The following is a 27,037-nucleotide window of genomic DNA, read 5'->3' on the forward strand; positions in this document are numbered from 1 at the left end:
CATGGCTGGCCGTCTCTCTCTCGTCATCTCGGATCTCCACATCCCCGACCGAGCAATCGTTCGTGGTCCATCCTAAAAGCAATCCTGAAAGCCAAGCTGACCCGCTGGCAGGACATTCCCGCAAAGGTATCTCTCTCTTACCACCACCACAATCCCTCGTCGCCTGATGATCATCTCACAATAAATCACAGTTCAAGAAACTCCTCACCCCAGGCAAAATCTCCCAAGTCCTCTGCCTCGGAAACCTCACCTCCCCCTCCGTCTACCAATTCCTACGATCCCTCGCACCCGATTTACAATGCGTCAAGGGCGAATTCGACATTCCACTATCGACTGAGACGACAGGATGGCCAATCCCCACAGCACTCTCAAAGGTCATAACACACGGTAGTCTGCGCATTGGATTCACACATGCCGATACCCTGGTCCCGAGAGGCGACCCGGATGCCCTTCTCATAGCAGCGCGGCAAATGGATGTCGATGTGCTATGTTGGGGAGGTGGTGGGCGATTTGAAGCCTACGAGATGGAGGGCAAGTTCTTTGTCAACCCAGGAAGTGCGACTGGTGCGCCATGTTGGGCAGATCAGGAGCTGGGTGGGGACGATGAGGATGAGGGCACAACGCCGAGCTTCGTGTTAATGGATGTGCAAGGCGACGTGCTGGTGCTCTACGTGTATACGTTGAGGAAGGGTGAGAACGGGGAGGAGAGCGTGGGAGTGGAGAAGGTTAGCTTTCGGAAGGAGGCTTGATGATGGGTGGGTGGGGTATCGAGAGGAAGGACACAGCAGCGTCGAGGAGCGTAATGACATGATCACGAGAGAAAGGTGATGTAACAGCATCAACGAGAAGATATCGCCATGCAGGCGCAGTGCTTGCGCGCTCTCTTCAAACTCAAAAAGCCAAAATGCAAGGCAGACAACGCCCGCAGCCCAATGCACCGAACATATCTTCCCAAACTCATAATCTTCATCATCCTCCCACATTGTAAAACTGACCAGCCATGAATGACCAGAGAGACTTATATTCCGCGATCTTGCCGCTCACGACAAAAACAAGGATCCAGCGGCAAGGTCCGGGGACCAGCAGTGCCCGGGCTGATCCGAGATACCTTATCCAAGAGGGGAAGAAGTGAAAGAAATGACAAGGAGATCGATAGGTATGATACGTAGTGTGCGGCGGCCCGGAAATGTCATTCGATGCGCTCGCTGGCTTTGAGGTCGATTTGGCGGGAGGAGTTGGTCACCACGTACTGTACTGTACCAGACCTTCACTTCCTGCGATTGAGGGGAAGGTAGATGCTGCTTCCGCAATCATGCCACTGTTCCTCATGGTGACTTCTTGTTCGTTCGAGAGTGTCTCTTTGAAGATGATCGCTGGATTAGCAGAGCTGTCGACATGATAATTTTACGACAAAAGAGGAGGTCTCGAGCGCTCAGTGTGATTCTGTCAAGCCGGCTCTTTTAATACGACGATGGCAGCCCCTTTACCAGAGAGGTCCCTCGAAGCCGGATTCGGTTTTCGAACGAGGAAGAGACCCAGTAGGAACGGACTATCGCCGAAGCGATCTCATACCGATATCTCTGTTGGTCAAGCATGCTCGAACTGGAAGCTCCGGAACAGATCTGAAGCTCATGCCGTTGTGTCGACCCGGGCGTCGATCGTATAGATCCGTCTCTCGTGATTCCGTGGGTTCTGCCTGCATACCATAATCTCGACGGAAGCCTCTCGTACTGTCTGTCTGCCTTCCACTAAGCTCTTTCGTACTTTGCCGTCCTCACCATGCTTGAGACATTTTCTATAAGGTAGGTTCCACGCCTGTGTCTTTCACCTCTAATACCTTTGCCGCCATGAGGCGTTTTTTCTTCATATTTTGACTTGAGAGCTGGAATTAATTGCTGCTCCTGATGTCAAGGTAATGTTCTCATGCTTGAATCCTCTTAACCGGCTTCCCCGGCGATTCGTTGTTATGGTCATATCGATTCAGATTTATCAGCTCCGAGTTATGCACATCGTCAGCTTCAGGTGTCTGGACCAGGTAGGATTCCTTCCGTCACTGTGTGCGCTCCGACACACTGAGAATCTCTGCACGCGATGGCTGCAAGCCAATACCGAACATCTCTGTTTTATTCCCACGCAGTCTGTCGGTCCCGCATATCTGATTCGCCTCAACATTACAGCATGCCAGTACCAAATTGGAGAACACTCCGGAATTGATGTGTCCGTTCGAACATGTCTGATGTTAGGATTACGGACCCCGAGCAGCCTTTGAACATTGTGATAACAATGAGCTGATAGCGAGCATCCAAATCCCTGGGCTTTGAAACGCTCAGGTGGGATCGAACGATCTCCGTTCCGTTTGGTAAAGGCTCTGGCGCTGAGTAGTCCGTCATTTCTCTAGGAAAGAAACAAGTGTGTATCTCGAGAGAGATATCAACCTGGAGGGTATCGAATTCCGATTCCCTACGATCACCGACCTGCACTCTGACCGGATCTGCCAAAACTTCCGGTCTGGTCTGCCAGGTGCGAGCTTCACGTGGGGTGATGAGTGAATGAATTGTCGATCAATTCCCTCATCGAGTTGGTCCGGTCCAGGTGGCCTACCTTAGTTATTCTCCACAAAAGAGCCAATGGCTGCCTAGAGTCCACTTTGATAGCTGCTCGTTTTTCTCAAAGTTCACTTTCTCACTTCGACCAACAACACACTTCGCACAACATCACGTCCACCACCATGGAGAACCCTCGGAAGAAGCGTCGCGGCAACAAGAAGAGCCGCATCTTCAAGGGCAAACCAAAGCCACGTGAGAAGGTGCCACCGCCAGATCACCTCTTCAAGCTCCCCGCCGAAGTCCGCAATCAGATCTACGGATACGTGCTTGAGCCAGAGATGCGGTGTCGAACAGAGGTGATTGGGCCAAAGAAAAAGGGAGCCAGCAGACACGGCACTGTGAAGATTTACACCCAAATCCCGAAGGAGATCGAGAGCGGCGACGACGATGAGCCCGCTCTGCTCCAGGTGTTTCCACAGATTCGTGGTGAAGCTCTCGGAATCTACTACTACCTGAACATTTTCGAAATCAAGGTCAATGTGAAACAGCTCGGCAGTCTCGAGAAGTGGATGTCTTCAGTCCGCGCCCGCTTCGAGCCCAAGGAAAGCTCTGCCTTTGGTRGAATAACCATCGATCTGAGAGGCCTCAAATGGTCCCAACTCCCTTCGCTACTTTCACTGGCACGTATCTATCAGGTCCATCACAAGTACTTGCAAGGATACGGATATTGGTACGACGAAGATCGATGCTTTCGCCTTCGAGGCCTTCGCCTTGGTCGGGTCTTGGAGGAGGTCGTGAAGCTTGGCCTTGGAGCAGGCGAGGAGGACTGGCATGAGGAGTGGCTCAGTCTGATGTTTGAAGAGTGGCTGGAGAAAAAATTCGACAGCGCGACGGTGCGCCGGCACGTAGGTTTTGAGGTTGGCCTGCCAGGAGATTGGCATGGTGCTGATGAGCCCGAAGCCAATGATTTCGACGTGGCTACCTTTTCTCGGAGTAGCGAGCATCGCGCCGGCACAAGTGATCGCAAGCTTCGGTCACAGAATTGAGTGGCAGACTGCAAAGGACGCAGTTTCGATCAATCTCCAACACAATCACGACAATCTCAGACACCAGCACGACCTCTGCTCGTGTTGAAAAAAAAAGAGGCCGACGGAGAGAGAGAGGTCTCGTCAAGTGGCGCATGCGCACCGCTCAAGTGCTGCTGCTAATTGCAGTTTGAGAAAAAAGTTTGCGTCGCAGCGGGATGCATGCTTGAAGGCCGGGCAATCGCAAGCGTTGACTTCTATGCGAAGGACTTGGACGTGCACGGCTGTTTCATTGCGTCCATCAGGGCGCATAAAGCTGTGTCTTTGTCTTCAGGCCAATCGGATATGGGTGAGAGTAGAAAGCCAAACAATGGTAGCAAATTGAAAGGTTTCAATCCACCTTCTGTCCTGTTTGTGAAGAACCTTAGTGAGCCAAATAAATCCGTGTACCCGATGTGTTTAAAATATGGATGCTCACGCACTGCTATCTCATGGACTACATGGCGTTGCAGCGTCGGAGACAATTGTAGGCCATGCTCATCGTTGTACGCTCCTCCTGATAGGTCCGGTGCCTGAGAATAGCGAGCGAGAATCCACTGCGTTCCTTCCGGTCGCCCCGACATCCCTCTGGGACGAAAGCGGAACTGGAGGTAAGCTCACCCTCCCTCGCGAAGCTGTTTGCTGTGGTGGCCTACTGCGGGTGGCCAGAGGAACTCGTTGGGGTTCGCGGCTGAACGTGGAACCTGACACTGAATCATGGCTCCCAAGAAACGATGCGCTGCCAGGCTGGGTAAGATTGGCATTTCGAGACGGCACACTGCGATGTGATTGTATATGCGTAGCGTGCAGAGGCCGCGTTGCATCGCTCATTTGGTAGCGGTTTGGCGCACTCGCTCGATGTGCGGAAAGAGGAGCATGCGTGGAGTATTCACGATCCGATCGTCCAGAGATGCCTGGTTGCCGCTGAGATGACTGCCCGAAAAATGGACTAACTACCGAGGGAGCACCAGGCGGCTCCAGATGCTTGCGGTTTGCTGGTGTGGTAAGACGAAGACGGCGACCATCGTGAGCAGACATCCGGGCATCTTGCACGGTTGAAGGAGGCGCCATGTAGAAACCATCCATCTCTCTGGGAGCGTCTTCGCCGCTTTGCTGCTCCAGGGTGCCATAACCTGGATCGTAATAAGAAGCCTCGGAAGTTTCATGCTGGCGATAAACATTGCTCCCTGCAGTAGAGAATGGCGCTGGTGCTTGCGCTTTCCGCGACGATCGTCTCTTCGCCGGCTTCGAGAGTAATCCATCCTGGCGCTGCGACAGCGCCGATCTTTCTTGAGCACGGAACTCCGAGCTAAGTGTGGTATTGCCATTATGTCCCAATTGCGGCTTCCGAGATTGTTGGTGTAAACGCGGATCAACTTGTCTTTCGATCGGGTAATCTTGAGACGGCCTAAATTGGGGTGATCCAGGAGGATGGTCGCGACCTGTCGGGCCTCTTAGTGTCACTCCACGCCAATCTCCAGATTCGTGAAATGACGGGCGCGAGGGAGACAGACCATGGTCTTGACGGCGAGAGATTGCTTGTGCTAGGGGTACTCGAGATGGAGCTTGATCGTATCGAACAGAAGAGATGGAATGCTCTTGCCCGCGTGCTACCTGTACACCTCTTTGAGGAGGCTCCTGTGGGTAGTTGAACTGCGGTAGCTCTGCTCGACTCAAAAGACTTTCGCGGCTGACACCTGGAGTGGCGCGAGGGAACGGTCTGTCCTGCAATTTTGCATCCTCGTACATCTGAATGCCGGGCAGTGATGTAAAGGTCTGCGGTTCTTTTGGAGACAACTCCTCCTGGCGACCGCCGAAACCTATCCGCTGTGCGCGTGTGGATGAGTGCTCCAAAGATGAAAGACCTGTGCGCTGCATGCCCATCGTAGGATGCTGCTGGAAAGCACGTGCCTGTCGACTTTGGACATCGGCGTATGCAGAGAGTGACTGCAGACCGTTCGCTTCAGAGTAAGCCGGTTGCTTTGTCTCGAGCTGAGTTACGGAAGGTCTGCGATTCGGCAGCGGAGGAGGCATCATCAAGGTCCTTTCGTCAGGAGGTTGCGGTCGACTATCCTCAAGTCCCTGCTCCTGACTATCCGCATATGCATCGTACTTTGCTTTACGCTTTCTTGACGCCGAGGATGATCGGAAATTGCTTCCCACTGGCAGAGGTCAGCTGGAATCACCAAATCGATCTCTCAGCTCTCACTAAGTGTGGTAGAACTGTCATGTCGACGGCCATGATGCAATTGATCCTCAACCGCCATAGACTTGGCTTCCGGCTCAGGTTGATAAGAGTAATCTCTTTTCGGCACGTCATAGCCAAGTTCCTCTAGCAGCACTCGCATGTCTGCAATATCTCTGAAATCAGTTAGCGACCATCACATGACGAACACAACAATGACGAACTTTGCCATGGGTTCGACAATACTCATGTAGTGGTTGATGACATCCTTGCGATCGTCCCACTTCTTCAGCTTCGCCTCATGGTCTTCAAGCAAGGCGTCTCGTTCTCGCAGGGCCTCCTTGTTCTCCGCCTCGCGCTTGCGCCCATTTTTACGTTCGCTGGACAGAGTCTTCTCCAACGCACGTTGCTTACTGTCAGCTGTCTTCCAAGCCTTGTTCACTTTGCGCGAATAGCTTGCAAGTCGCTGATACTGGAACTGTGGCCATCAGTCAGCGTGTTTCCCCGCACGATATGGAAATGGATTTCACCCGTAACGCATCCATCTCAGCATCTTGAGCGTCCAGTCGCGTTGGCGGACAACGGAGCCAGGACGTCGGGATGATTTCGTCGTACTCGCCTGGATTCAATCCTCGGATGGCGAAGAGATCTTGCTCACGGCTGCTGGGAAGGTTCTTGGGACATACTGGACATCCCGCTTTAGGAGCAGCATTCTTCGGATGGAATGCAATACCTGGAGGAATTGACATTCTCAGCAGGGCGAGTTAAGTAGCGCTCCCAACATACTCACCACCGCCATCCAAATGCTTGCCACAGAAAACGTGCGAGCACGCACCGATCCAGAACTTGGTGACAATGCCGGCGCCATTGTTGTCGGAAGATCCACTGTGGAAGCCCTTGTGGCGTTCCTTGGTCGCATAGACTTCCGACACGGTAGCCTGGCAGATGTCGCAGCTGAAGATGATCTCCTCAAGAGGGACTTCAGGAGGACTGGAAGGAGCATCATCTGGTAGGCATATAGATGACACMATTGCTGCTGTCTCAATGAATCCGATGTCGCATGGCTTTGGATTGGAAGAGAGAGTTGTGCCGGGTTTGGTAGTCAAAGATGGAAGGTGCGAATCCTGAATCCTGGCACCTGCTGCATACATTTCACGCACCTACCTTACCAACTCCACTCGCGAAAGACTCCACTGACGGAAGCACCTCATGTCAGGATGCGGAAACTCATAGCTCACTGATATCAGCGCTGTACACTTTACACGACTTGTAACTCCTCTGAAACATCAATTGAATATCCCCGCTTATATGAAAGTCCTGCATGGGTAGCTGTACGATTATTAGCTGTGAAATCGCCAATCTCATCTCCGCAATACAGAACATACCCTTCACCATACGTCTGCTCCTGCGGCTCAATAAGCTGGTATCGCTTGCCCTGAGGGTGTCGGCTGGTTGGTGTTGGCGGAAGACCGTCCTTGCCCAGAACGCCTGCAAATACGCCCTTGTTCTTCTCGAAATACGCGCTCAATCCCTTCTCGCCCTCCTCCTTGACCTCTACCAGCTGGGTCTTTCCCGCATCTCCAATCTTCAAGACATCCTCCTTGGGTGCCGCCGCGGATCCCACGCTCAAAAGACCCACCACATCCGACTGTGTTACAACGGATAGTTTGGGGTATGATCTCCTTGTGTCGCGCTTCCAGTATGGGTTCTCGGCGATGTCGCCCGCCGGGGTGGTGACTGCGTCGTCGTAGCCGAGAGGGTCGTTACCGCCTGGAGGTGGATTGCGGAACTGCGGGTTGAGGGGAATACCAGAAGATCGCGCGGGATCGAGGGCAAAGAATCGATGCACCTTGGCCCAGATGCCTGTGGGCTGGACCGTGTATTTCTGGCAGGGCAATGGTCAGTGAAGTTCGGGAGATTGAAAGTCGGCTATGCGCACTCCAGCGATAGTGGCCTTGCTGGCCGTAGTCACGGCACCCTTGACTCCTTTGGTTGCCATTGTCGATTATGCGACTTTCTGCTAGGGAGCTACTGTCGTCGGAGGTGAGGTGAGATGTTGTTTCAATGCGCGGAAGCCCATTGGACAACGGCCAGCTTCACTGCCAAGCCCACCTGATCGGCAGCGACCATGACTTCACTCCACTTCGGCACATCACCAGCATTGTCCCATCGCTATTGTCCCATCACCATCACTATAGCGCTATTCCCAGATTTCTTTACTTACTACTCTTCAYGGTCCTATCTGGCCTTTCTAACTCCCGTCAACAAGACCTCACGAGACATGCAATAATGGAGAACGAAAACATGGCCCTCAAGACATCACTATCGACAGCTCTGAAATCCTTCCAGCAATCACATGCAAAGTTCCGAGTGCTAAAGACTATTCAACCATCGCTACCCAATCCCCAGGATCCCGTGAAACTACAACAGAAAGATGCTCCCAAGACTCTTTTCATCCTTGACTCCTCATTCAACCCTCCTTCCACAGCACATCTTGCATTGGCCCAGTCAGTCCTGGAGAGTAGTCTAATAGCTCAGCACGTCGGGCCTCATCGACTCCTCCTACTCTTCAGCACATCAAACGCAGACAAGGCTCCATCGCCCGCATCGTTTGATCATCGGCTCTCGATGATGACAGTATTCTCCCGAGATCTGCTCACCAATATCCCGCCGAATCATATGCCAGTCCCCATCGATATTGGTGTGACTWCTGCACCTTACTATACCGATAAGTCTGCTGCCATCGAGTCCGCGGATGGCCAGGAATGGTATTCTTCGGAACCTGTCCACCATGTGCACCTCATAGGTTTCGACACATTAGTCCGCTTCTTCGCCGCAAAGTATTATGCAGAGAAATTCGACCCGCCCTTCTCAGCTCTTGAACCTTTCTTCGATGCTGGTCATCGCTTGAGAGTAACGCTGAGGCCGCAGCAATCTGAGGGAGGGAGTATCGAGGAGCAAAGGGCATTCGTGAAACGACTTGAGAATGGTGAAATGGAATCAGATGGTGGGAAGAGGGAGTGGGCAAAGCAAGTTGAACTTGTAGAACCTGCACCTGAAGCTGGAGTAAGCAGCACCAAGATTCGAGAGGCGGCCAAAGGAGAGGATTGGAAGACTGTGGATAGACTCTGTACGCCCGGCGTGGCGGAATGGGTCAAGAGAGAGGGATTGTATGCAGAATGAATCAGCCAGGCGAAGGAGGTCTGATTCAGTACGGCGTACTTATACTCGAAATGCGTCGGCTGCGCCAATCTGCTTCTTGCTGACTACCTAATGTCAAAGCGCTCGATATGATATCATTTACCGAGACAGGATTCCAAGACATCATCAAATCATMTCGAAGCCTCGCTCTCGGCAGATCTGTCTATTCTGGAGCTGCTAGAATCCCATTTACTATATTCGCCCTCCGAATGATGGAAAGGGCTGCAGATGAGGCCCATCCTACCAAGGGTTGCTCATACTGACCGCTCTGAACCTACCAGTACACGAATTTGAACCACACGACGAGTCGCCACAAAATTTCACCCCTCTCTGATGAGTTCGGCATCCCGTTCTACCAAGACATCCTTTATCAGCGGCACGTACCTACGAGACGCAATCGCAATCCCAGTCACCACAGCGAAACCCCGAAGAATACTGGCACATTTGACCGGGCGCCCCGCGAATGACGACCTCCACCAGAAGCGTATGCATAGAAGATACCATGAAGGTCGTCGTGAGACCATCGGCCGAGTGCAAGCGCAGTACCAAGCAAAATCTCAAAAGGACAGCTTGCTGTCGCCCTCAAAGTGAATGCTGCCAAAAGACTGGGAGGTTGCGACTGCTCATTCTCAATTCCTTGTGCATGGGAGTGAACGGCTTCGCGTTGAAACAACTTGGGAGCGATTGCACTGATGCTGTCAGGCTGGTCACATCTCATCGCAACTGTTACCGAAGGGTTTCTGATTCGGGACTGGGTGTTCTGGTCTGTCTATTCTCTTACTCATAACCTCTCCACCCGTGGAGCGTCCAGATTTCGGCCGGCCGACACTCTAACAAAGTTTACCAGTCATCAACATCATCAGCATTGACATGCCGGCCAGCTCAATGTGCTCGTCTCTTGAATTGAACCATCGGTCCATCACGCATCGCAACATATGCGTCCTTCAACTGGAATTGCTCTGGCTCCCGCCTTCCAACAGGACCATTCACACTGCCCGCTCCGGTCTGGTCCTCGGCGTCTTGTCGAAGCTCAAAGTTCCACACCAGCTTCGACATGACAAGCATCATCTCCAGCCATGCCAGATTCTTGCCAATGCAGCCCCTGGAGCCAGTGAGGAAAGCGCAGAACCCATTCTCCGCCAATGCCAGGCTCTCGGCAGTGGCACCCTCACCGAGAATCCATCGCTCTGGCTGGAATTGGAACGGTTCTGGGTAGACTTCCTCATTGTAGCTGAGGCAGTAAAGTCCCGTGCTCAGCTGTGTACCTTCGGGGAAGAAGTGTCCGTCCACTACTGTACCACCTGGGCGGACTTGGCGTGCTGGCTCTGCGAGAACAGGAGGTGTCATTCGGCAGGCTTCTTGAATGAAGGCCTTCAAGTATTTACACTCTTGAAGTTTGGGTCCGGATTGAATGTCCTCAATTGACGCAAACTTGGACGAGATCTCTTCGGCCAACCGAGCCTGGATTGCTGGGTTGCGGGACAGGTAGAACATCATAGCCGACATGACGATGGATGTGGTATCCGAGCCCGCAATARTGAGTAGCTCGCACTCGTTGTAAAGCTCTGCTTGGTCATATCCTTTTCCAGTCTCTGGATCCTTGGCATCGATAAGGTAGTAGAAGAAGTCTTTGCGTACTTCAGACTCGGGTTTCTGGCTAGCTTTGATCTCCTGCTCGACTTGCGTACGGTCGCTCAGACACTTTCCGACGAATCCCTCCCACTTGGCCATAGCTGGTGGTGCGGCCATTGTGATGAGTCGGTCAAGTCCCCGTGGCTTGAGCCACACCCACCAGTCTGCAAGTGGAGAGAAAGCGATCGGATGCATAAGGACCAGGAAGTCGGCAAGCAATTCTGGAATGTGGCGCGTTTTACTATTTGGCTCCATCATCTTGAAGGACTTGCCAAAACAGAGGTCACCAAGGATATCAAAGACCAAATGGTTGATCTCGTGTGCCATGTTCAGAGTTGGTCCCCACTCTTCACCCTTGTTGATTCGCTCTGCAATAAGCTCGCACCAGCGATCGGTATTGGTCTGGACGTATGGCTCCGCGGATCTGAGAGCTTTGTCGGAGAAAGCATGATTCATAACTCTCCTCTTTGGCGCGTGAGTGTGCACATCGGTGGCATTCCAGGTGTTGGAAACGGATGAGTTCTTCGGCCACACACGGTAGTAGTCGCTTTTCCTGACATTACCCTTGGGTCCGAAAATGGTGCGGTACCCTGTTGGAGTGTTGATCAAGACTGCGTCTGGCCTGTACCGGAATGTCGAACCTGGAAAGCAGAGAGTCAGTACGTTCAGGGCACGAGAATCTTTTGCCACTCACCATATTCCTGCTKCAARGTCCAGAGCCAGACGTGGCGATCTTGTAAGGGTCAGCTATGGGTATGAGCGTTAGGGGTTTCAAGCAATCATCTACCTCCTTTGAGTGTATRCCAGTACGACGGGAATGTCGTAAGTCGAGCCCACACTGGTCCTGGAAACTTGGCCAACGGATGCAAATACAGCCTGTAGTACGCAGTACTCAAGACCGCCACAATCGTCACCGCGCTAATCAACGCAAGAGTCGACATAGTGGAGGTACTCCTCTGGAACCAGATGTCACAAGAGAGTGCCAAAGACTTACTCCTCGGACGGAAGAGGGAGAAAACAATACCCTCCGTCCCATTGGCGAGTGTCGGCCGAGCTTACGAGCTCGTGCTCAGTTGCGCTGTGCCGCACGCAACAGTGGGTCGATCACTACGGCCTTGAGTGGAGCTCTGTGCGGTTGAAGTTGCATCGCACACGACTCTCAGACGGCTAATGCGGCGTCCCTTGCTCGTGCGCGGACATTTGACTAACGCCTTCAAGATCCTGCAGATCTTCTAGCGTGCATTAATCCTTGTCGCCAATGCCTGCAGTGGGGCGGCTCATCTTCGATAGATGGGGCAGATTATCGGCACTGCAATGGAAGTGGATCTGGTGGGTCTTGATCTGTCAAACTTCTCTTGCGTGGTTGTTTTTCGCAGCACGTGGTTGCGCGTAACCACCAGCAATCCAATCGATACTTCCCGGGGATCTCTCCATGCTGAGTACTGGTCGGTGCCACGTTCGATCGACGCAACTTCGCTTCCAACATGGTTGTGATTGTGCAAATGAATCCCTGTGCTGCGTTGGAAGCGAGGTAAGTGTAGTCGATGGGAGACTGCCTTTAGGCGCGGAGTGTGAGTCCGTTCATACACGGCTAGTTATTTCTTTCACATCATATCGTCATGTTCAGAAGCGAACTGAATGAGCCGATGTCTCCCTTTCTTTGCAGGAGTTGCTCCTACGAGTGGTACTCTGTTACACACTGGTCGCCCACACTCGCTTATACATTTTCCTTTGAGCGTTCAATACAAAGACGATATCGACCATAGTCCATCCTCCAACGACCACTCCACCGCGATGAGCTCATCGGAGGAGAGCCTTGACGCCTTTCGACGCAGACTGTTTGGATCTGCAATTTCGACCTTTGCTGTTTGCGTGCTGATAGTTCCACTCAAAATCTGGTGCAGAATAGCCAATGGACGGTCCACGAGATTTGGCTGGGACGACAGCATGTGCCTCATCGCCTTTGCGTTCGCAACCACGTTCTTCTTCATCGGCATGCTAGGTGTGTACCTGGTCTCTCTAAAGGGGTGCCAATGCTCTCGCTGACTATGTTTCGTCCCAGGGCTTGCACCGGATCTTGGAAAACACGTCGGAACGGAGGTGTCAATTGCTGAACTGGGCATCTTTCTGAAGTACCTGTTCCCGGAGCAGCTGATCTACACAGTCTGCGTTTCTTTCAACAAATTTGTCCTTCTCGCTTTCTACTGGCGGCTATTCTCCGTTCGATCCCAGCTACCCCTTTTCATATTGATGGGTGTAGTGGCAGCTTGGATGATCGGAACAGTGAGTTGGCGCTCGCCCTACTATCCAAGGTCGATGCTAATAACATGCAGGCAATGGGGGTCGTTTTCATTTGCAACCCCATCGCAGCGCAATGGGACATTACAATCACAGATGCGAAGTGCTCCGGTCTGCGGTCACTCTATCTAGTGAGAATCCGAGCAAGTCATTCCATCACACATGAGAGCTAACGTTTCTATCAGGGTGCCTCCATAGTCAACAYCGTCACCGATTTCCTCCTTCTCGTCACGCCGCTACCATACGTCTGGGCTCTCAACGCCCCAATCGGCCAACGTCTGATGCTAGGTGGAATCTTCCTCCTTGGATGCTTCATCACTGTAGTCTCCAGTCTCCGATTGGCCATTCTAATGCGTGTGGATCTGGCAAGTCCGGATTACACATGGAAAATGAAGGAAGTGCTCCTCTGGTCGATTGTGGAAGTCAACGTCGGTTTGATATGTGCTTGTCTCCCTAGTCTCAAACCTGCGGTCAGACTTCTCGGACTGGGAAATTTGCTCCATCGTTCGCAGAATCGGAGTCGGAGTCGGAGTGGCATGCAATCACCTGCTTTTATCGCAGAGGATAGATTTCCTTCGCGGAAGAAGAGCTCAAAGGGGATGTTTTCTTCCATTACGGCGATCACGAGGGCGGATACCGAGGAAGATGAAGAGGATACATTTGAGATGGTCAAAAGGTCTCATCAGAGTCATGGGACGGTGGAAACCAATGTTGAAGCAGTTCCTTCTCGTGGACAGGCGACGGCTGATGGAAAGTCATCGCATGAATGTGACGGCAAGAGGCCGGCCATTGTGGCGCATCGGAACTGGTCTGTCTTGGTGGAGCCTAATGAACCTCATGCTCTTTGACGGGACTTATGGAAATCCTGACTGCTTTTCTCTTGGCAGCCCTACAATCGTTGAAGCACGATCCAGCAATCACGCTCCCGTGTCCCCCTGACCGAACGTGTTCCGATTGATTGGTCCTTTTCAGGCCTTCCAGAGCTCGCCGGAGAGTGCCAGTTGTCTCGGGTAGTCAGAATCGGCTTCCACGACTCTGATTGTCTTTGAGACAGAAATGTCTCGCAATGTGCAGACATCGCCATGCAGTACAACGAGAGAGCAAGCAGATCCTGTGACAATGAATCGTAAACCTACAAATACTGGATGGGCTCCTCAAACAGCACATCTACCAACATCACCAACTCCACAAGGCAAACACCAACACAACAAGTCCACCAAGCAAGAACATCGAAAAGCCATGGCGTACTTCACCAACCTCGAAGCCGCCATGCGATCCACAGATTGGGATAAGCTGAAAGAGCTTGCCCCTACAACCCTTCTCATCGTCATCACGATCGGATTCGTCGGGACTGTCCTCGCCAACATCCTCCGCAGAGTCGAGGAGGATCCCATCGATCGTCAGACGAGAATCAACACCGCCAAGAACCGACCGAAGAAACGTACGACCATCAACCACTTCGCCGCCAATTCCGTCCACATTTTCAACAACCAAAGTCCCGATCAAGTTGGCGTTGAGTCCCTCAGACGCCTTAGCGAAGCCGTCAACAATTCCACATCGGATGGGTGCAAGTTGGTCCCGGAGAGATCGGATCAAGGAATCCAGTCTCCCGAATACACCTCCCAGGCTTCTCCACCTCCAGACGATGATGACGACCTAAGGGAACCCACCCCGCGCGAGTTTCGAGGTTCCTTGAGCGAAACCGCTCGGGCCAACTCTGTCCATATCCGATTCCGCACTCGCGACAATCCAACCGGAAGTACTTTGATGATGTTCTCGAATACGAAAACGGTCGGAGACGTCTTTGCTTGGATCAGGAGTCAGTCTCTTCTGTCTGAAGGGAAGGAAGGTCTGGAGCTTCGGCTGCTTGATGATGAGAGAGGGCGGACTGGCCGAGCGATAGGGGTGGATTGGAGCCATTTCATGATTGGGAAGGGGCATTTGGATCTAGATGGTGGTGAGTTTTTGATCGACTTCTTCGAGAAGGATTGAGGTGCATGACTTGATGACCATGGTGTGCGTGAAGGTGTCACTACAAGGGACGAAGCATGACGATTTGCAGCAGAACGCAACATCTCAGCGAGGAGCAGACTGGGTTTTGAGATAGCATCCAATAGCATTGAAATTGTGTTTCTGACTTGATGATGTCGTTGCCCATCCATGTAGAGTCTGGCCGAGTAGCTAGGCAGAACCATAGCAATGATTTTTCGAGATACATTGATCAATTGAAAGGCGACGGATTCATCAAACCCCGACAGGTCTTGCCCAAGGGAAATGAGATTGATCGCGTCGGAAGTCTTGAGTGTGAGAGGGACAAACCTGATGTCTTCCCAAATCATGGCGTTTGCTGATGTCCGTCGCTCAGTTTGGTGACCAAACACCGAAGGGATGGAGGTCATGTATATTGTCGGGATTAGGGATGGAAATTGTTTTGGGACCAAGGTTTGGATCTTCGATGGAGAGAAGGCTCGTTGACCGRATCTGTAGGATTGCCGACATGGCCTTTGATGTGGGCTGCGGGGGTTGGCAGGGACATGAGACGGTGGCAGGAGCGTACTGCCGGAAGCGGAGGAGGCGTCATATCGTCCCAAGCCATGTACCTTATACGTACAAATCCATGCCGTCGTAGTGGCTCGAAGTGACTTCGCATAAGGAGTGTTGAAGGTAGTAGGTCTGGTGCCTGTATTTTGTGTTGCGCCGAACAATTCTTATGTACATTTTCCACCAATTCGCGGATCATCGCTTTGTTGTCGCATCGGGGTATTCCGCTTCGTTACACTGTCCTGTGTCGTTCGTCGCTATAATGTTACAAGCTGCAAATCTGGTATGTGCTTATACTCAAACAATCTCCTTCTCCTCTCGCGTTCCCTTCCAGTACGCCCATCCGCCCGCAATTCCATTGACCGCACAAAAGGCAAGAGTCGCGCCTCTCACGATTCCCCTTGCACCGAACTTCTTCGTCAATGGCTGCTTCCTCCGTCGCGCCAGCAAGAAGTAGGCAATGCTCCACGCGCTGGCCAGTCCCGCAGAGTCCTTTTTGAAGCCCTGGATGTTGAGGTAGCTGCTGAAGAGCAGGATCGGAGGGAACAGCATGGGTAGAGGCTGCAGGGGACGGAAGTGTTGAGCTGTGATCAGCGTTGCCAGGACGGTTGGTGGGAGGGGAGATTCTAGATGTTGTTAGTGATATGGTAGACTATATGGGGATTGCGATGAGACGCACCACCCCATGTCTTCGCATAGGTGAAAAGGGATTGCTTGGCCTCTTCGGCCTTGTCGGGCGTGCTTCCTGGCATCGGCATGGTGGAGGTGTTGTCGTCGTTGGATGGGGGATCGTCCGAGGTAGGATTATTGTCGTCTTCTTCCTACGAAGCTTCTTCAGCCGCGGCTTTGTTGCGTTTGGTAAGGCGTCGTTTCCGCTTCAAGACTATTGTCACGGCGGAGTGGATGGGTAATGCTGGAGGAATGATCTTATCTCATGCGACAGAGTGCAGTAGGAAGAGGGTTTGGCAATGAAGAAGATGGATCCAGTGAAGTTGAAGCGCCTCCATCATCATCGCCGGCGATCGCTCCCAATTGAGATGCCTTGCGCATGAACGAACCAGCAGGGTCTCGACTCGCGCGACTTCCACCACTTCCGTCCGCCGGTCAAAAGCTGATAACTTACATATCTGGCAACATCGGCGCCTACATCCACACAACACCTCTCCCCTTGAAGGAATCCTCCGCCACAACCCCCAAATGCAATAACAACCCCCACATCCTTCCCGATCATGTCAGAAAAGCACTCCCACCACGACGGCTCCTCCTCCCGCGCCTTCACTCCCGAACAAAAACTGGCCGTTATCCGCGTCCGAAAATGTGCTCCCACAGCCTTTTACGATATTCTTGGGTTAGAAGCCACCCGATCCACAGCAACCGACGCAGAGATTAAGAAGGCCTACCGAAAACTCTCCCTCCTCACGCATCCGGATAAAAATGGTTACGCAGGCGCCGATGAGGCTTTCAAGATGGTCTCGCGTGCCTTCCAAATTTTAAGCGATGCGGATAAGAAAAGACAATACGATCGGACAGGCGGGGACCCAGACAGTCGATTTGGCGCAGGAGGGGGAGGTGGAGCGAGCACAAGTAGTGCGAGTCCGTTTGCGGGCTTCGCGAATCAGAGACGGCAGGGTGGCATGTTTGAGGAAGAGATCTCACCCGAGGATCTGTTCAGGCAATTCTTTGGAGGAGGAGGGATGGGAGGCCCTTTCGGCGGAGGCAATGGCTTTGTGTTTAATATGGGAGGCGCACCGGGCGTCCGCGTGCATCAGTTTGGAGGAGGGAGGCCGAGGAGACGACCGCATAATCACCAGGAGGCTCAGCAGCCGGCGAATCTGTTGCAAGCGCTGCAAGGGCTGCTGCCTTTGCTGCTGTTGTTCATTATCCCTCTACTGGGGAGCTTGTTTTCGGGAAGCACGGGTGGACCAACAGTGAGGTTTGATAAGCCTGTTCCTCCGCACACACTATCACATACGAGCTCTGGGTTGAAAGTCCCATATTGGGTGCAGCCGAAGGATGTGGTGGATTACACGAAGAAGCAGTGGAAGGCGCTGGATAAGGTGGCCGAAGGGAGATATGTCGCACAACTGCAAGGAGAGTGCGAATGGGAACAGGCACAGAGACAAAGGATGGCCAACGAAGCGCAAGGATTCTTCTACACAGATCAGGTCATGCTTGAGAGGGCAAGAAGGATGAAGATGACGAGTTGTGACAAGATCGAGGCACTGGGATTGAGGATTCCGAGGTACTATTGAGTAAGTGGRGATGCATGTAGATGGCGTGGGATGATCAACTGTACAGGTCTGGGATTGAAATGGGTTGCATGCGAGGCGTTTGGGAGTCTTCGGCATTACTGGAGTATGCTTTGCTATTTTCCTGGCAGCGATGTTTCTTTCAATCAAGACTCCGCTTCTCTCCAACCTGTATTCTGCAGCTTGCTGGAATTCGCTCTTGTTGGCCGTTCTCATCGAAAAGGCAGCATTTCCAACCTCTGCTTTTTCTCGGGAGCTCCTTGTGTACGCACAATCCCTCCTTTGCCATATCTCCCTCCTCGAATGAGAGAGCTCGACGCATCTGAGCACGCATAGAAACATCTTTGATCGCCGCACTTCCCTCCTCGAGCGGTCGCATCTCGTCTTCTCCTAGTCCGATTGCATGTCTCGGAACTCTCAACCCGCAAATCTAGGAAATACCTTCTCAAGACCCGGCCGCATACCCTGCAGAATCCTCTCCACCCGAACCCAAGGCAAATCTCGCAGCTCACGCGCAGTAGCGAACATGTTGTGTATGAGATTTATCCTTGTTTGACGCTGCAGGTATTGCATCTTGGGCAAAGTTGGTGGCCGAGGTGCGTCCGGGTTGACGCTCCGATACATGACGCCTTTTCCGCTGTGGAAGGACTGGAGCCAAGCGATGAGGTTGGACCAGCAATTTGAAGACTCCTCGGATTTCAGGACAAAGAAGACTTCCTTGGTCCAGATGCAGATTTTTTGTCGTCTTGCTTCAGGTTACCTTTTGTTTTCGCCGCTTTGACATGATCGTAGAATCTCAGCTGTTGGGTGGGAGGCATTGAAGTTCGTGTAGGGAATGCGGAAGGTATTCTCGAGGTAGAAGATCATGTACGTTCTGTCGAAGTGAGCGGGTTAGAAGGGTAAGGTAGGGAGTTCGTCGCGCTAACATCAATCAGGTCGTGCATGTTTGGGTGGCTGCGCTATATATGACTCACTCTGCTCGAATCTGCTTGCATGTCTGGAGTAAGGCACTCCGGTTATATCCGGCTGAGGTTACGTCCACTCCTTCATGAAGTCTACATTTCAACAACACTAGTCGGTAGATTTTGTTCTTCACTTCTCCAGGAAGCGCCAAGAGCATTCAAGATGAAGCGGAAGTGATGGTGACACCAGCGCCTGGGTTGTTCGTCGGGGAGGAGTCCATCGCGTCCAATGCGCGGACTTGCGAATGCTGGTGGTGTCTGTTTGTAACCTCGAGAAGAGGTGGAGATTCTTTAGGGAAGCCGAAGTACGTTGGAATGATGTCAGATGCGCGTGGTTACGAGATCGCATTCATTCACTTGAGATGCCAAGACATATGCAGAGAAATTTTGCTGCTTGGAATCAACCGCTCTCACTGGCTTTGGCATCTCATCGCTAAATATTCGGCCGTCGATGGCTCACCTTCCTTTGCCTGAAATGTTCAATCAAGGTCTCATTTCTCCATTCTCCGGCCTGCGAATTCATGGACTGCCGCCTTTTCGAATTAGCTTTGTCAGCAGTGATGGATGCCATATTCTCAATCTCCGCATCCAGCCACGAGCTCGATGCATCCGGTCGCGCGCAACCTTCATTTCGATTGCAACTCGTCAAGCCACTACACCGTGTTCCGAAACCTCATGTACAAGATATCTGTCTATCCTAAGATCTTAGCGCGAACCTAGCGTCGATCTGCGCGGGACTAAGCCGCATAGACTCGAGGACCTTTATCCATCCACTCGAGCCCAAGACAGATCGCGAAGCTCAAAAGTCAAGACGAACATGCTCTTTACGATAAGATGACGCCAAACTACCTTGAGACGGCGGGACTTTTGGGACGCAATCTACTTGGATTGTCTTTTGGATCATGGATGTGTGTGACTGATCCTTCTCACCATTTGACTGAGATTGAGAATTGTTGATTGCACTGTGTTGTAGGCATCTGCATATATACGATGGAGAAGCTGGTCCATTATCTTTCGTCTTATCTCCTTGTCAGAATCTTGGATTGCCGCTCAGTCACTTGCTTGTTAACATGAAGGGTATATGTAGGTGTATAACTAGGTGAGGTACGTATAGTTAGCTGGGTACACGTAAGGTCTTGACTTGTATACACGTGAAAGGACTACGGAGTCACGAGAAAGAGAGAAGCGCCGCAATGGAGGTAGCTTTCGCCTGCACGTGTGAGATGCAGAGCTGTCGATATGAGTGTTGTTCAGCGAGACTACTAGGCACCCTCAGTCATCTTCACACCTCTTATAATCTTGTTCCCTACAGATTCGACGATTCTGAAGGTTTGGAACGTTTGCCACCAGCAGAGTGGCTGGTCAGTATCCAGAGAGCGTTTGACGGCTTCGCTCTCGATGATGATATTTCACATTGACAACTCTGGTAAGATGCACGAGCTCAAATAGTGGATAATCTTGAAGTGTAATTCGTGGTGCGATGAGATCTCCTTGCCTCCACCCAATTCCCACACCCGAGAAATATTCTTTCTTCCATCTCGAAAATGATGCTAGTAGCCTTGCAAAAGTGTAACATGCTCCATCATCTACGCCCTCCTCCCATCGACCTCTGCAAACAGAGGTTCAGCCCTCACCAAGCCCGGACGCATATGATTTAGAATCATCTTCACGCGGCTCCACGGAAGATCCTGCAAGTCTCTCGCGATCTCAAACATACTCTTCAACCCATCGTACTTGACTTGGTATGCTCTGATTCTTGTGGTAACAGGCCCAAGCTCGGAATTCTCATGACTCCATCGCAGTCCGGGCCTGTGATGGAGCTGCTTGAGCCAATCCATGAGGTTATTCCAGTGGAGAGACGGCTCTCCCGCGACGGGGCAAACCGTGATCGTCGGAGCACGGAGTCGTACACTATCACCTTGCTTCAGAAAGCAGAGTCCCGTCGAGTGTTTAACTGACAAGCAGTCGAAGAATCTCAGCGACTCGGTAGCGTCATAGTTGGTGATTGTGATTTCAAAGTAGTTGCTGGTGTAGTAAATTCTGAAGCTTCTGATTACCAAGTAGTAGTTAGCGGAGATACTTCGAGGTTGTGAGACAACATGGTGATTCATACTCTCGTCGGGTCATCTTGCATGCACGGATAAGACCGGTACGGTTATATCCTGAAGTGCCGATTTTAACGCGATCGGATGGGCTGGAGACGACAACGGCAAAGCCAAAGATGCGGTGCCTTAGCTCCCAGGGAAGCTCAAGGAGTCGGCATCGGGATGTGTCTRGGGATGTAACGAGCGACAGATCCGGCATTTTGTTTGGTACGTCAGGCGCAGTGGTTCGTTCTTTTCGACAAGAGAGATCGTTKGTCCGAGCGAGTGAAGCTTAAGGCGGATTCTTCCTTCACTTTTTGGCCTATGCCAAGGCTTCGATGAGAAAAGAATCACTGGTAAAAAAATTGAGTAAGGTTGTGGATGGTGGATAAAGCGTGTTGTTGATGTAATGTACAGAGTTCACAATGAAGTAAGAACAGCTGTTATACACGGTCACAGTCCACCACTCCTTCCTCTCTGGTGAACCATGGAGATGTCCGGAAGCCCACCATGGATACCACGCAAGTTTCCTTAAGAACACGTTGCCGAAATAAAGTTCATCCYGGGGACTCAAAATATGTTAGAGTCCCGTTAACCGTTCACATTGAATCAACTTAGAACTCAAGAAGCCCGCTCCCGTAGATTCAGTGCCAAAATGATGTGGCCATTGGATTGTGCCCTGTCTGCAGCAAGAGATCTACACGAGTCCTTGATATCCATTTCTGTCCCGCGGCTGACTTGTATTCGCACAGCATCTTCGTCACCTGCAGCAGCAGCATCGTGRGAGGGAGTGCCCAGCCCGAACGCCTTACGCACTAGACAGGTGTCTGGGCGGTTGTGGTAGCTTATCGCATTTACCGAGACGCCTTTTCGAATGAGGTATTGTATCATGATCTTGCGATCGTACAGCTTTCGCCATATTGCCGAGTGAAGCAACTGACCTTGCCCAATACTGCCACCGTTGGTAAACAGTATTTTCACCACAGAGAGGCGCATATTGAATAGCATCCGATAGTAGTGTCTTATCCATGGAACAGCCAGCATTCGGGCCGTTGCCATGAACCAAAAACTATACGGTAAAATCTGCGTCTTCCACAGCATATCTAAATAGCCATTAGCGGACTAAAGATGATGATCGCTGGGATTTTCTCACGCAAGCGCCGGTGGATCGTCCCATCCCAACTCCCTGTTCATGTCCCATCGTTTCTCGAACAACGACTGCAGTATCGCTATCAGTCATCAAACTTGTCTTCTTGGTCGCAGAGATGTTGCTGTGGATGGTGGATAAAGCGTATTGTAGATGTAATGTACAGAGTCCGAATGAAGTAAGATCCACTACAATACACGCAGTTGCTCTACCACTCTTTCCTCTCAAGTGGTCGAGGAGATATGGGTAAGGGGTGGTATTACTAGTGGAGTCCCGGCTAGCGACCCGAGCTGTTGGTGCGTAGCCAATCAGAGACGCTTTTGAGGTGGGCCAACTAGGTAGGAGTACGATGTAATCTTCGTCGGTAGGTAATCGCCGACAGAATAACAAGCAACCTAACGACACTGACCGTGGAAAGGCAGCGTAGCCTGCACCGGGGATCAGTACGCACTCCGTGTCTGCGGTACTCGTGCATTAACGCGTCGTAGCAGTTGGATTAGCGCAAGACGAAGGAGACATGATTCGATATCACAATTCATCCAGCAAGCTACATATTTCATACAATCCAAAAACGCCCCGATTGCCGCCGTGCGGTCCTTTCGAATCTTCTTTACTTGGCTATTGCGCGAATCTTTCCGTACATCTCCGAAGAAGCGGACGCGCTGTCTCCTGGAAAATTCTCTCCACCCGACTCCAGTGCATCCTTCTCCGATCGATGGTTTCCTGGAACATCCGATCGAGGATGAATCTAATGGCCATCTCCCGCGGGTCTCCATTGTAGATCCTGTATGCGTCTCTAGTGAAGAACTTGTGAAGGAGATTGTGCCCTCTATGAACGTATTCCAGCCAAACCATCAGATTTGGCCAGAGCTTGACGCCTTCACTCTTGTTTTTGGCAGTGAACCAGATCACAACCACGTATGGCGTTGTGTCTTTCTTGTGGAGGACTCCACGTACCTTTGCAAACATCATTACGTCGCGGAACTTTATCGGAGCGGTTGCATCGAGGTCGAGGATGGGCACCTCGAATATGTTCTCGAGTTGGTGAATCCGATAGGCTCTGTGATGTTGGTCAGCTAAAAGCTCATTGTGTGGGATGCATACTCGAAGCCGCCAAATAACTTCGCGTAAAAAGAGCGGCCTGCTCAAGACGGAGAGAGCTGCGCAGTGGGTGAAGTGACTTACTCTGAATAAGCTTGTTTGCAGGTTTGTAAGAGGGCGCTTCGAGCATAGCCGGTTGCATTGACGATGATGGGATTCTTCTCATCGGAAGTGACGACTGCTTGGCGGTAGATCATGTTCCTCAATTCGCCGGGGAGGTCGAAGAATCTGAACGGTGCGTCGGTGGTAGCCATCGTGTTGTTTGATGAGGTTGGGACAGACATCTTCGTTTGGGAATCGTGGTATTGTCCCTGCTGTGGTGTTGAATGTAGTAATGTGCTGTGTGGAATGAACTTTTCATGTGTCATGCCAAGAGATTGTCCTCAAACTCAATCTGCCAAAGGTCTGTAGAAATGAGTGCAACTGTGGAGGTTGTGGACAGTGAGCATGTAAGGTAATGCGTGATTGTTTGTTGTGATGTGGATGTAATGTACAGAGCCATTATGGAAGTAAGAACGCCCTTTACCCCACTGCATGTCCACGTCTCCTTCCCTCTCTTGTGGAGTCGAAGGTTGCTGCCCTAAAGTATCTGCCGCAACTCGAAGATTTCATCCTTCCTAAGAGAACGACAGCATGATTGAAGAAATATCTGTCAACAAAAAAGTTCATTTGGTTGGCTCTCCGTAACGACGTTTGTTTTGGTAGTCATAGCTGCGCGTGCGTTAGCGTAGCCGTCGCTTGATCAAGAGGAGAGCCGGCAAGCTTCACTTTCCTTCGCCCTCGTTCCAATAGAGAACCCTTCTCAACTCATCATTCTCGCAAATTCCTTGCCCACTTGTCGTCCAGCGCGATCAGACTTGGCCGCATGCCATCGAAAATCACTAGAAATTTGCCCCATGGCTCCTCCTCCTCGGATAAATCCACTATCATAAACATGGTTCCGATGATATGCCTCATCATCAGAGTTTCCAAGTCACAATGTTCGCCGTCGATCTGGGCCGGCTGTTCGAGTGCATAAGTCACCTTTGTGGCGTGGAAGCTCTGGAGGTATGCCATAAGATTGTGCCACAAGCACTCGTCTTCGAGCACAACGAGGCTTAAGTTAGTCGTAACAGCGAGCTCCATTGATTGTTGTTGAAAAAACGTCAGGTGTGTCTCACAGAAATCCTCAAATTTGACCAATGTGGTGCTGTTGAATCCAAACATTTCATGATGGAACCAATTCTGGCGAAGGAAAACGTTGTTCGCACTAAATCTTGTTAGTAAAATACTTTTGGCTTGGATGCCGTTGCGTCTCACTCATCGTGGATTGCTTTGCAGGTCAGCACCAGAGGGCTGCGCTGAAATCCTCGTGCGGTGATCTCGATCCGATTGTCGACGTCTGAAGTGACGGTTGCAAATTCGTAGATTTCAAGCCTCAATTCAGTAGGCAACTCGAGTAGTCTGCATCGCGGCACTTTATTTGCGCTCAGGGGAGTGCAGGATGCATCCGCGGATGACATGGCTTCTGTCATGCTAGTCGGCGTGATACGGTTTGTGAGTGAGTTGATGCGCGTGAGTGAGTTGATGCGCGTGAGTGTGTAGACGATGTCGGTCAACCGGATGTGATGGAGAAATGTGCGAGAATTTAAAAAGCAAGACGCATCAACGCCAAGGAGCTAGGCCCGAATTTGGCTCATTCATTCACATGCAAAGGCCGGTGGAAATGAAGATTGCCGGCTCTCCCTGTAATGGCTCGACTACAACGCTGGCGAATAAGCATTTGTAAGCACAAGATAAAGTAGTCCCGCAGGAAGTCGAAAGTTTCGCTTGCTTTATTTTCGTCGTCATACACGTATACGCCCTGACTCCCGTAGCAATCCCAGGCCCGAGTATGCAGAGATTGATGAGATAAGCTCAAGTGCGCAGCAACTACTCCTCAAGCTACCGCTGCACATCCGTATCTTCCCGCATGGAGTAAACCTCGCGTGACCTCTGTCTCATCCATCAGCTAATCCACGGCAGTAACATGAAAGGTATGCTTGCATCTACAAATACGGGCATTGCCCACCATTCGCAATACTGAAAAGGTTGACGGTGTTCGCTTTCGCAAAGCTGAACCGGTTGACAGTGGGCGTCACTATTGACTATCCAATATTCGGTCGACACCTAGTCGTCATCGTTCCAGCTCTTGTCAAAATCAGCGAGCATGGGCCTATGGAGGTTCAAAGTCCGCTTCAACGGCGCCCATGGCTTTCCTCTGTTCGTGTATTACAAACAGTACATGGTAGATATCAGATGGCACTCTGCTCCGGTGAACTTTCCAATCAGATTGACTTGTGTGTCATTGAAAGAGCTCCAAAGGCCGTGGGCATCATGCACAAATTCAAGCCATGAGATCAGGTTGAGTCAGAATCGACGGGTGTGAACTATTCCGACAGCGTTGAACTTGACAAGGTGCTTGCTAATACAGAGAGGCATGCGATCCATCCAATTCTTGATTGGTCTCGGATCGAAGTTCGTGATTGCGTGCTTGAAGTGACTCTCTTCATAGTAGATGCTGAGAGCTTCCTTCCGGACTTGCTTGCAAGTACCTAAAAGACCGCCATTCCGGCTGTATCTGGCAGATGTGATGACGATCGGGTCTTCTTCCAGGAGAGCGGACCGGTAAATGATGTTCTTGACGTTTGCAGCCAAGTTCAGAAGCGTGGGTGGATCGGTTGGGCGAACTGGACCGACGACTGCGAGACGAGTGGCGTCCTGCTGTGCTTCGGGATGGGAAAGAGACATGTTGGGTCGCTTGGCTGTAAAGTCGACAGAAATCAACACCAATGTGACTGTGACGCTTTCCGGGCGATTGTGTCAAGAATTCTTCGTCAGTTGATGCTTTGTGAGAGATTGCGGGTCGTTGGTCTCTTTTCAGAGCTGTCGATATGAGAGCTCATAATAAGCCTTATCTTATAAGGATCAATATGAGGGCGTTAGTAATAAGAGATGAGGAGTAGCTGTCTTTATAAGAGGTTAATATAAGAGGTAGTTAGTAAGTAACAAAAGGGATTGTTTTCCTGTCTTACTAAATGCGTAACGGTAAGTTTAACGGGAAAACGCATAAGTACGTATAATGTACGGTTATTGTTATAGTGTTTATATAAAGTTCTAATATTATAAAGTTTAGTAGTAGAGTTACTCTCGAAATGCTAAGGATATAGCGGGATCTTACGGGAGTAATAATTTATCGTATATTAATTAGCTTATAGTAACGGAGGCTCCCGTAATTCCTATAAAAGTTTCTTCGTCTAAACTTAATAGGCTATCTATTAAATATTAGTCGGAGGTTCGCAGATTTTTAGGGGTGGAGTAAAAGAGTATCTTAATCTTWAACTAGCTTACTATCTCCGATAGGTAGTACTTAAAAGTAGGAACTAATATGTTAATTTTATTTATTATTTAGAGATGTATCTCTATCTCCTAAGAAGAGATTTTACCCTATATAGAGTTATATAACCTTATAGCTACTTAGCTCTCTATTATATTAGATATATAGCTATTCTATAACTATACTTTCTAACACTCCTACTTAGGATAGAATAGACTATATATATTTCCCTAGATCTTTTAAGATTCTATTAAGTGTAGAAAGGTAGTTCTATAGCCTAGTAGTATAATTCTATCTTAGCTACTATCTTAGTGCAATTCCTTAACTTAGTATTATATAATCGAGTATATCTGTTCGGATATCCTTAATTATATGCTTTTACTAAATTTTAGAATGCTTATTATATACTAAGATAATTTATATATGTCTAGAAGTTTAGACTAGTAAAAGGTTTAGTYAGGCTATTTATAACTATTTCTTTTATTAGAAGGTATTCTATATAGATCTTCTTTTACTACTAAAGTCTTCTTATAAAGTTATATATAATATTAATGTGCTTTAACCTTTTATAAATATATACATCCTTTATAAGGGTAAGGTAGGCTTAGTTATCCYTAAAGAGTTAAACTAGCCTAAGCTATTTAGCTATGTCCTTTCCTACTTTAATTATTA

At 50.6% G+C, this 27,037-nt stretch overlaps 14 protein-coding genes, besides 2 other annotated features; 6 read left to right on the forward strand and 8 right to left on the reverse strand.

Annotated features, from left to right (window-relative positions):
- Position 1: 1 nt before the first annotated feature.
- On the forward strand, positions 2 to 749 carry RCC_03261 (probable vacuolar protein sorting 29; the record flags this gene model as incomplete). XM_023768552.1 has 3 exons in its annotated part: positions 2 to 58; positions 112 to 126; positions 192 to 749. The coding sequence occupies 3 exons, from the start codon at positions 2 to 4 to the stop codon at positions 747 to 749; spliced, it is 630 nt and encodes a 209-aa protein (XP_023624320.1).
- A 1,979-nt stretch (positions 750 to 2,728) lies between these two features.
- On the forward strand, positions 2,729 to 3,592 carry RCC_03262 (uncharacterized protein; the record flags this gene model as incomplete). The annotated part of the gene is made up of 1 exon (XM_023768553.1): positions 2,729 to 3,592. The coding sequence occupies one exon, from the start codon at positions 2,729 to 2,731 to the stop codon at positions 3,590 to 3,592; it is 864 nt and encodes a 287-aa protein (XP_023624321.1).
- A 516-nt stretch (positions 3,593 to 4,108) lies between these two features.
- Positions 4,109 to 6,946, reverse strand: RCC_03263 (uncharacterized protein; the record flags this gene model as incomplete). XM_023768554.1 has 5 exons in its annotated part: positions 4,109 to 5,772; positions 5,820 to 5,971; positions 6,020 to 6,273; positions 6,326 to 6,528; positions 6,586 to 6,946. The coding sequence occupies 5 exons, from the start codon at positions 6,944 to 6,946 to the stop codon at positions 4,109 to 4,111; spliced, it is 2,634 nt and encodes an 877-aa protein (XP_023624322.1).
- Positions 6,947 to 7,099: 153 nt separating this feature from the next.
- RCC_03264 (probable NADH-ubiquinone oxidoreductase 21.3 kDa subunit) lies at positions 7,100 to 7,794 on the reverse strand (the record flags this gene model as incomplete). XM_023768555.1 has 3 exons in its annotated part: positions 7,100 to 7,124; positions 7,181 to 7,680; positions 7,735 to 7,794. 3 exons carry the CDS (start codon positions 7,792 to 7,794, stop codon positions 7,100 to 7,102), a joined length of 585 nt encoding a protein of 194 aa, XP_023624323.1.
- Positions 7,795 to 8,099: 305 nt separating this feature from the next.
- On the forward strand, positions 8,100 to 8,978 carry RCC_03265 (related to cytidylyltransferase family protein; the record flags this gene model as incomplete). Its single annotated transcript, XM_023768556.1, has 1 exon — positions 8,100 to 8,978. The coding sequence occupies one exon, from the start codon at positions 8,100 to 8,102 to the stop codon at positions 8,976 to 8,978; it is 879 nt and encodes a 292-aa protein (XP_023624324.1).
- Positions 8,979 to 9,878: 900 nt separating this feature from the next.
- RCC_03266 (related to benzoate-para-hydroxylase (cytochrome P450)) lies at positions 9,879 to 11,569 on the reverse strand (the record flags this gene model as incomplete). XM_023768557.1 has 3 exons in its annotated part: positions 9,879 to 11,269; positions 11,323 to 11,361; positions 11,416 to 11,569. The coding sequence occupies 3 exons, from the start codon at positions 11,567 to 11,569 to the stop codon at positions 9,879 to 9,881; spliced, it is 1,584 nt and encodes a 527-aa protein (XP_023624325.1).
- A 1,006-nt stretch (positions 11,570 to 12,575) lies between these two features.
- Positions 12,576 to 13,774, forward strand: RCC_03267 (uncharacterized protein; the record flags this gene model as incomplete). XM_023768558.1 has 4 exons in its annotated part: positions 12,576 to 12,630; positions 12,691 to 12,911; positions 12,962 to 13,057; positions 13,112 to 13,774. 4 exons carry the CDS (start codon positions 12,576 to 12,578, stop codon positions 13,772 to 13,774), a joined length of 1,035 nt encoding a protein of 344 aa, XP_023624326.1.
- Positions 13,775 to 14,165: 391 nt separating this feature from the next.
- Positions 14,166 to 14,918, forward strand: RCC_03268 (uncharacterized protein; the record flags this gene model as incomplete). The annotated part of the gene is made up of 1 exon (XM_023768559.1): positions 14,166 to 14,918. The coding sequence occupies one exon, from the start codon at positions 14,166 to 14,168 to the stop codon at positions 14,916 to 14,918; it is 753 nt and encodes a 250-aa protein (XP_023624327.1).
- An 846-nt stretch (positions 14,919 to 15,764) lies between these two features.
- On the reverse strand, positions 15,765 to 16,225 carry RCC_03269 (uncharacterized protein; the record flags this gene model as incomplete). XM_023768560.1 has 2 exons in its annotated part: positions 15,765 to 16,093; positions 16,147 to 16,225. 2 exons carry the CDS (start codon positions 16,223 to 16,225, stop codon positions 15,765 to 15,767), a joined length of 408 nt encoding a protein of 135 aa, XP_023624328.1.
- Positions 16,226 to 16,696: 471 nt separating this feature from the next.
- On the forward strand, positions 16,697 to 17,719 carry RCC_03270 (related to molecular chaperone (DnaJ superfamily); the record flags this gene model as incomplete). The annotated part of the gene is made up of 1 exon (XM_023768561.1): positions 16,697 to 17,719. One exon carries the CDS (start codon positions 16,697 to 16,699, stop codon positions 17,717 to 17,719), a length of 1,023 nt encoding a protein of 340 aa, XP_023624329.1.
- Positions 17,720 to 20,264: 2,545 nt separating this feature from the next.
- Positions 20,265 to 20,982, reverse strand: RCC_03271 (uncharacterized protein; the record flags this gene model as incomplete). XM_023768562.1 has 2 exons in its annotated part: positions 20,265 to 20,727; positions 20,792 to 20,982. The coding sequence occupies 2 exons, from the start codon at positions 20,980 to 20,982 to the stop codon at positions 20,265 to 20,267; spliced, it is 654 nt and encodes a 217-aa protein (XP_023624330.1).
- Positions 20,983 to 21,831: 849 nt separating this feature from the next.
- Positions 21,832 to 21,865: a sequence feature (Short protein (RCC_03272, CZT17438.1) was converted to a misc_feature.).
- A 50-nt stretch (positions 21,866 to 21,915) lies between these two features.
- Positions 21,916 to 21,956: a sequence feature (Short protein (RCC_03272, CZT17438.1) was converted to a misc_feature.).
- A 571-nt stretch (positions 21,957 to 22,527) lies between these two features.
- On the reverse strand, positions 22,528 to 23,264 carry RCC_03273 (uncharacterized protein; the record flags this gene model as incomplete). XM_023768563.1 has 2 exons in its annotated part: positions 22,528 to 22,969; positions 23,095 to 23,264. 2 exons carry the CDS (start codon positions 23,262 to 23,264, stop codon positions 22,528 to 22,530), a joined length of 612 nt encoding a protein of 203 aa, XP_023624331.1.
- Positions 23,265 to 23,820: 556 nt separating this feature from the next.
- Positions 23,821 to 24,512, reverse strand: RCC_03274 (uncharacterized protein; the record flags this gene model as incomplete). XM_023768564.1 has 2 exons in its annotated part: positions 23,821 to 24,259; positions 24,310 to 24,512. The coding sequence occupies 2 exons, from the start codon at positions 24,510 to 24,512 to the stop codon at positions 23,821 to 23,823; spliced, it is 642 nt and encodes a 213-aa protein (XP_023624332.1).
- An 886-nt stretch (positions 24,513 to 25,398) lies between these two features.
- RCC_03275 (uncharacterized protein) lies at positions 25,399 to 25,779 on the reverse strand (the record flags this gene model as incomplete). Its single annotated transcript, XM_023768565.1, has 1 exon — positions 25,399 to 25,779. The coding sequence occupies one exon, from the start codon at positions 25,777 to 25,779 to the stop codon at positions 25,399 to 25,401; it is 381 nt and encodes a 126-aa protein (XP_023624333.1).
- Positions 25,780 to 27,037: the final 1,258 nt, after the last annotated feature.

The sequence above is a fragment of the Ramularia collo-cygni genome, assembly GCF_900074925.1.
Source record: "Ramularia collo-cygni strain URUG2 genome assembly, contig: RCC_scaffold04, whole genome shotgun sequence".
NCBI lineage: Eukaryota > Fungi > Ascomycota > Dothideomycetes > Mycosphaerellales > Mycosphaerellaceae > Ramularia > Ramularia collo-cygni.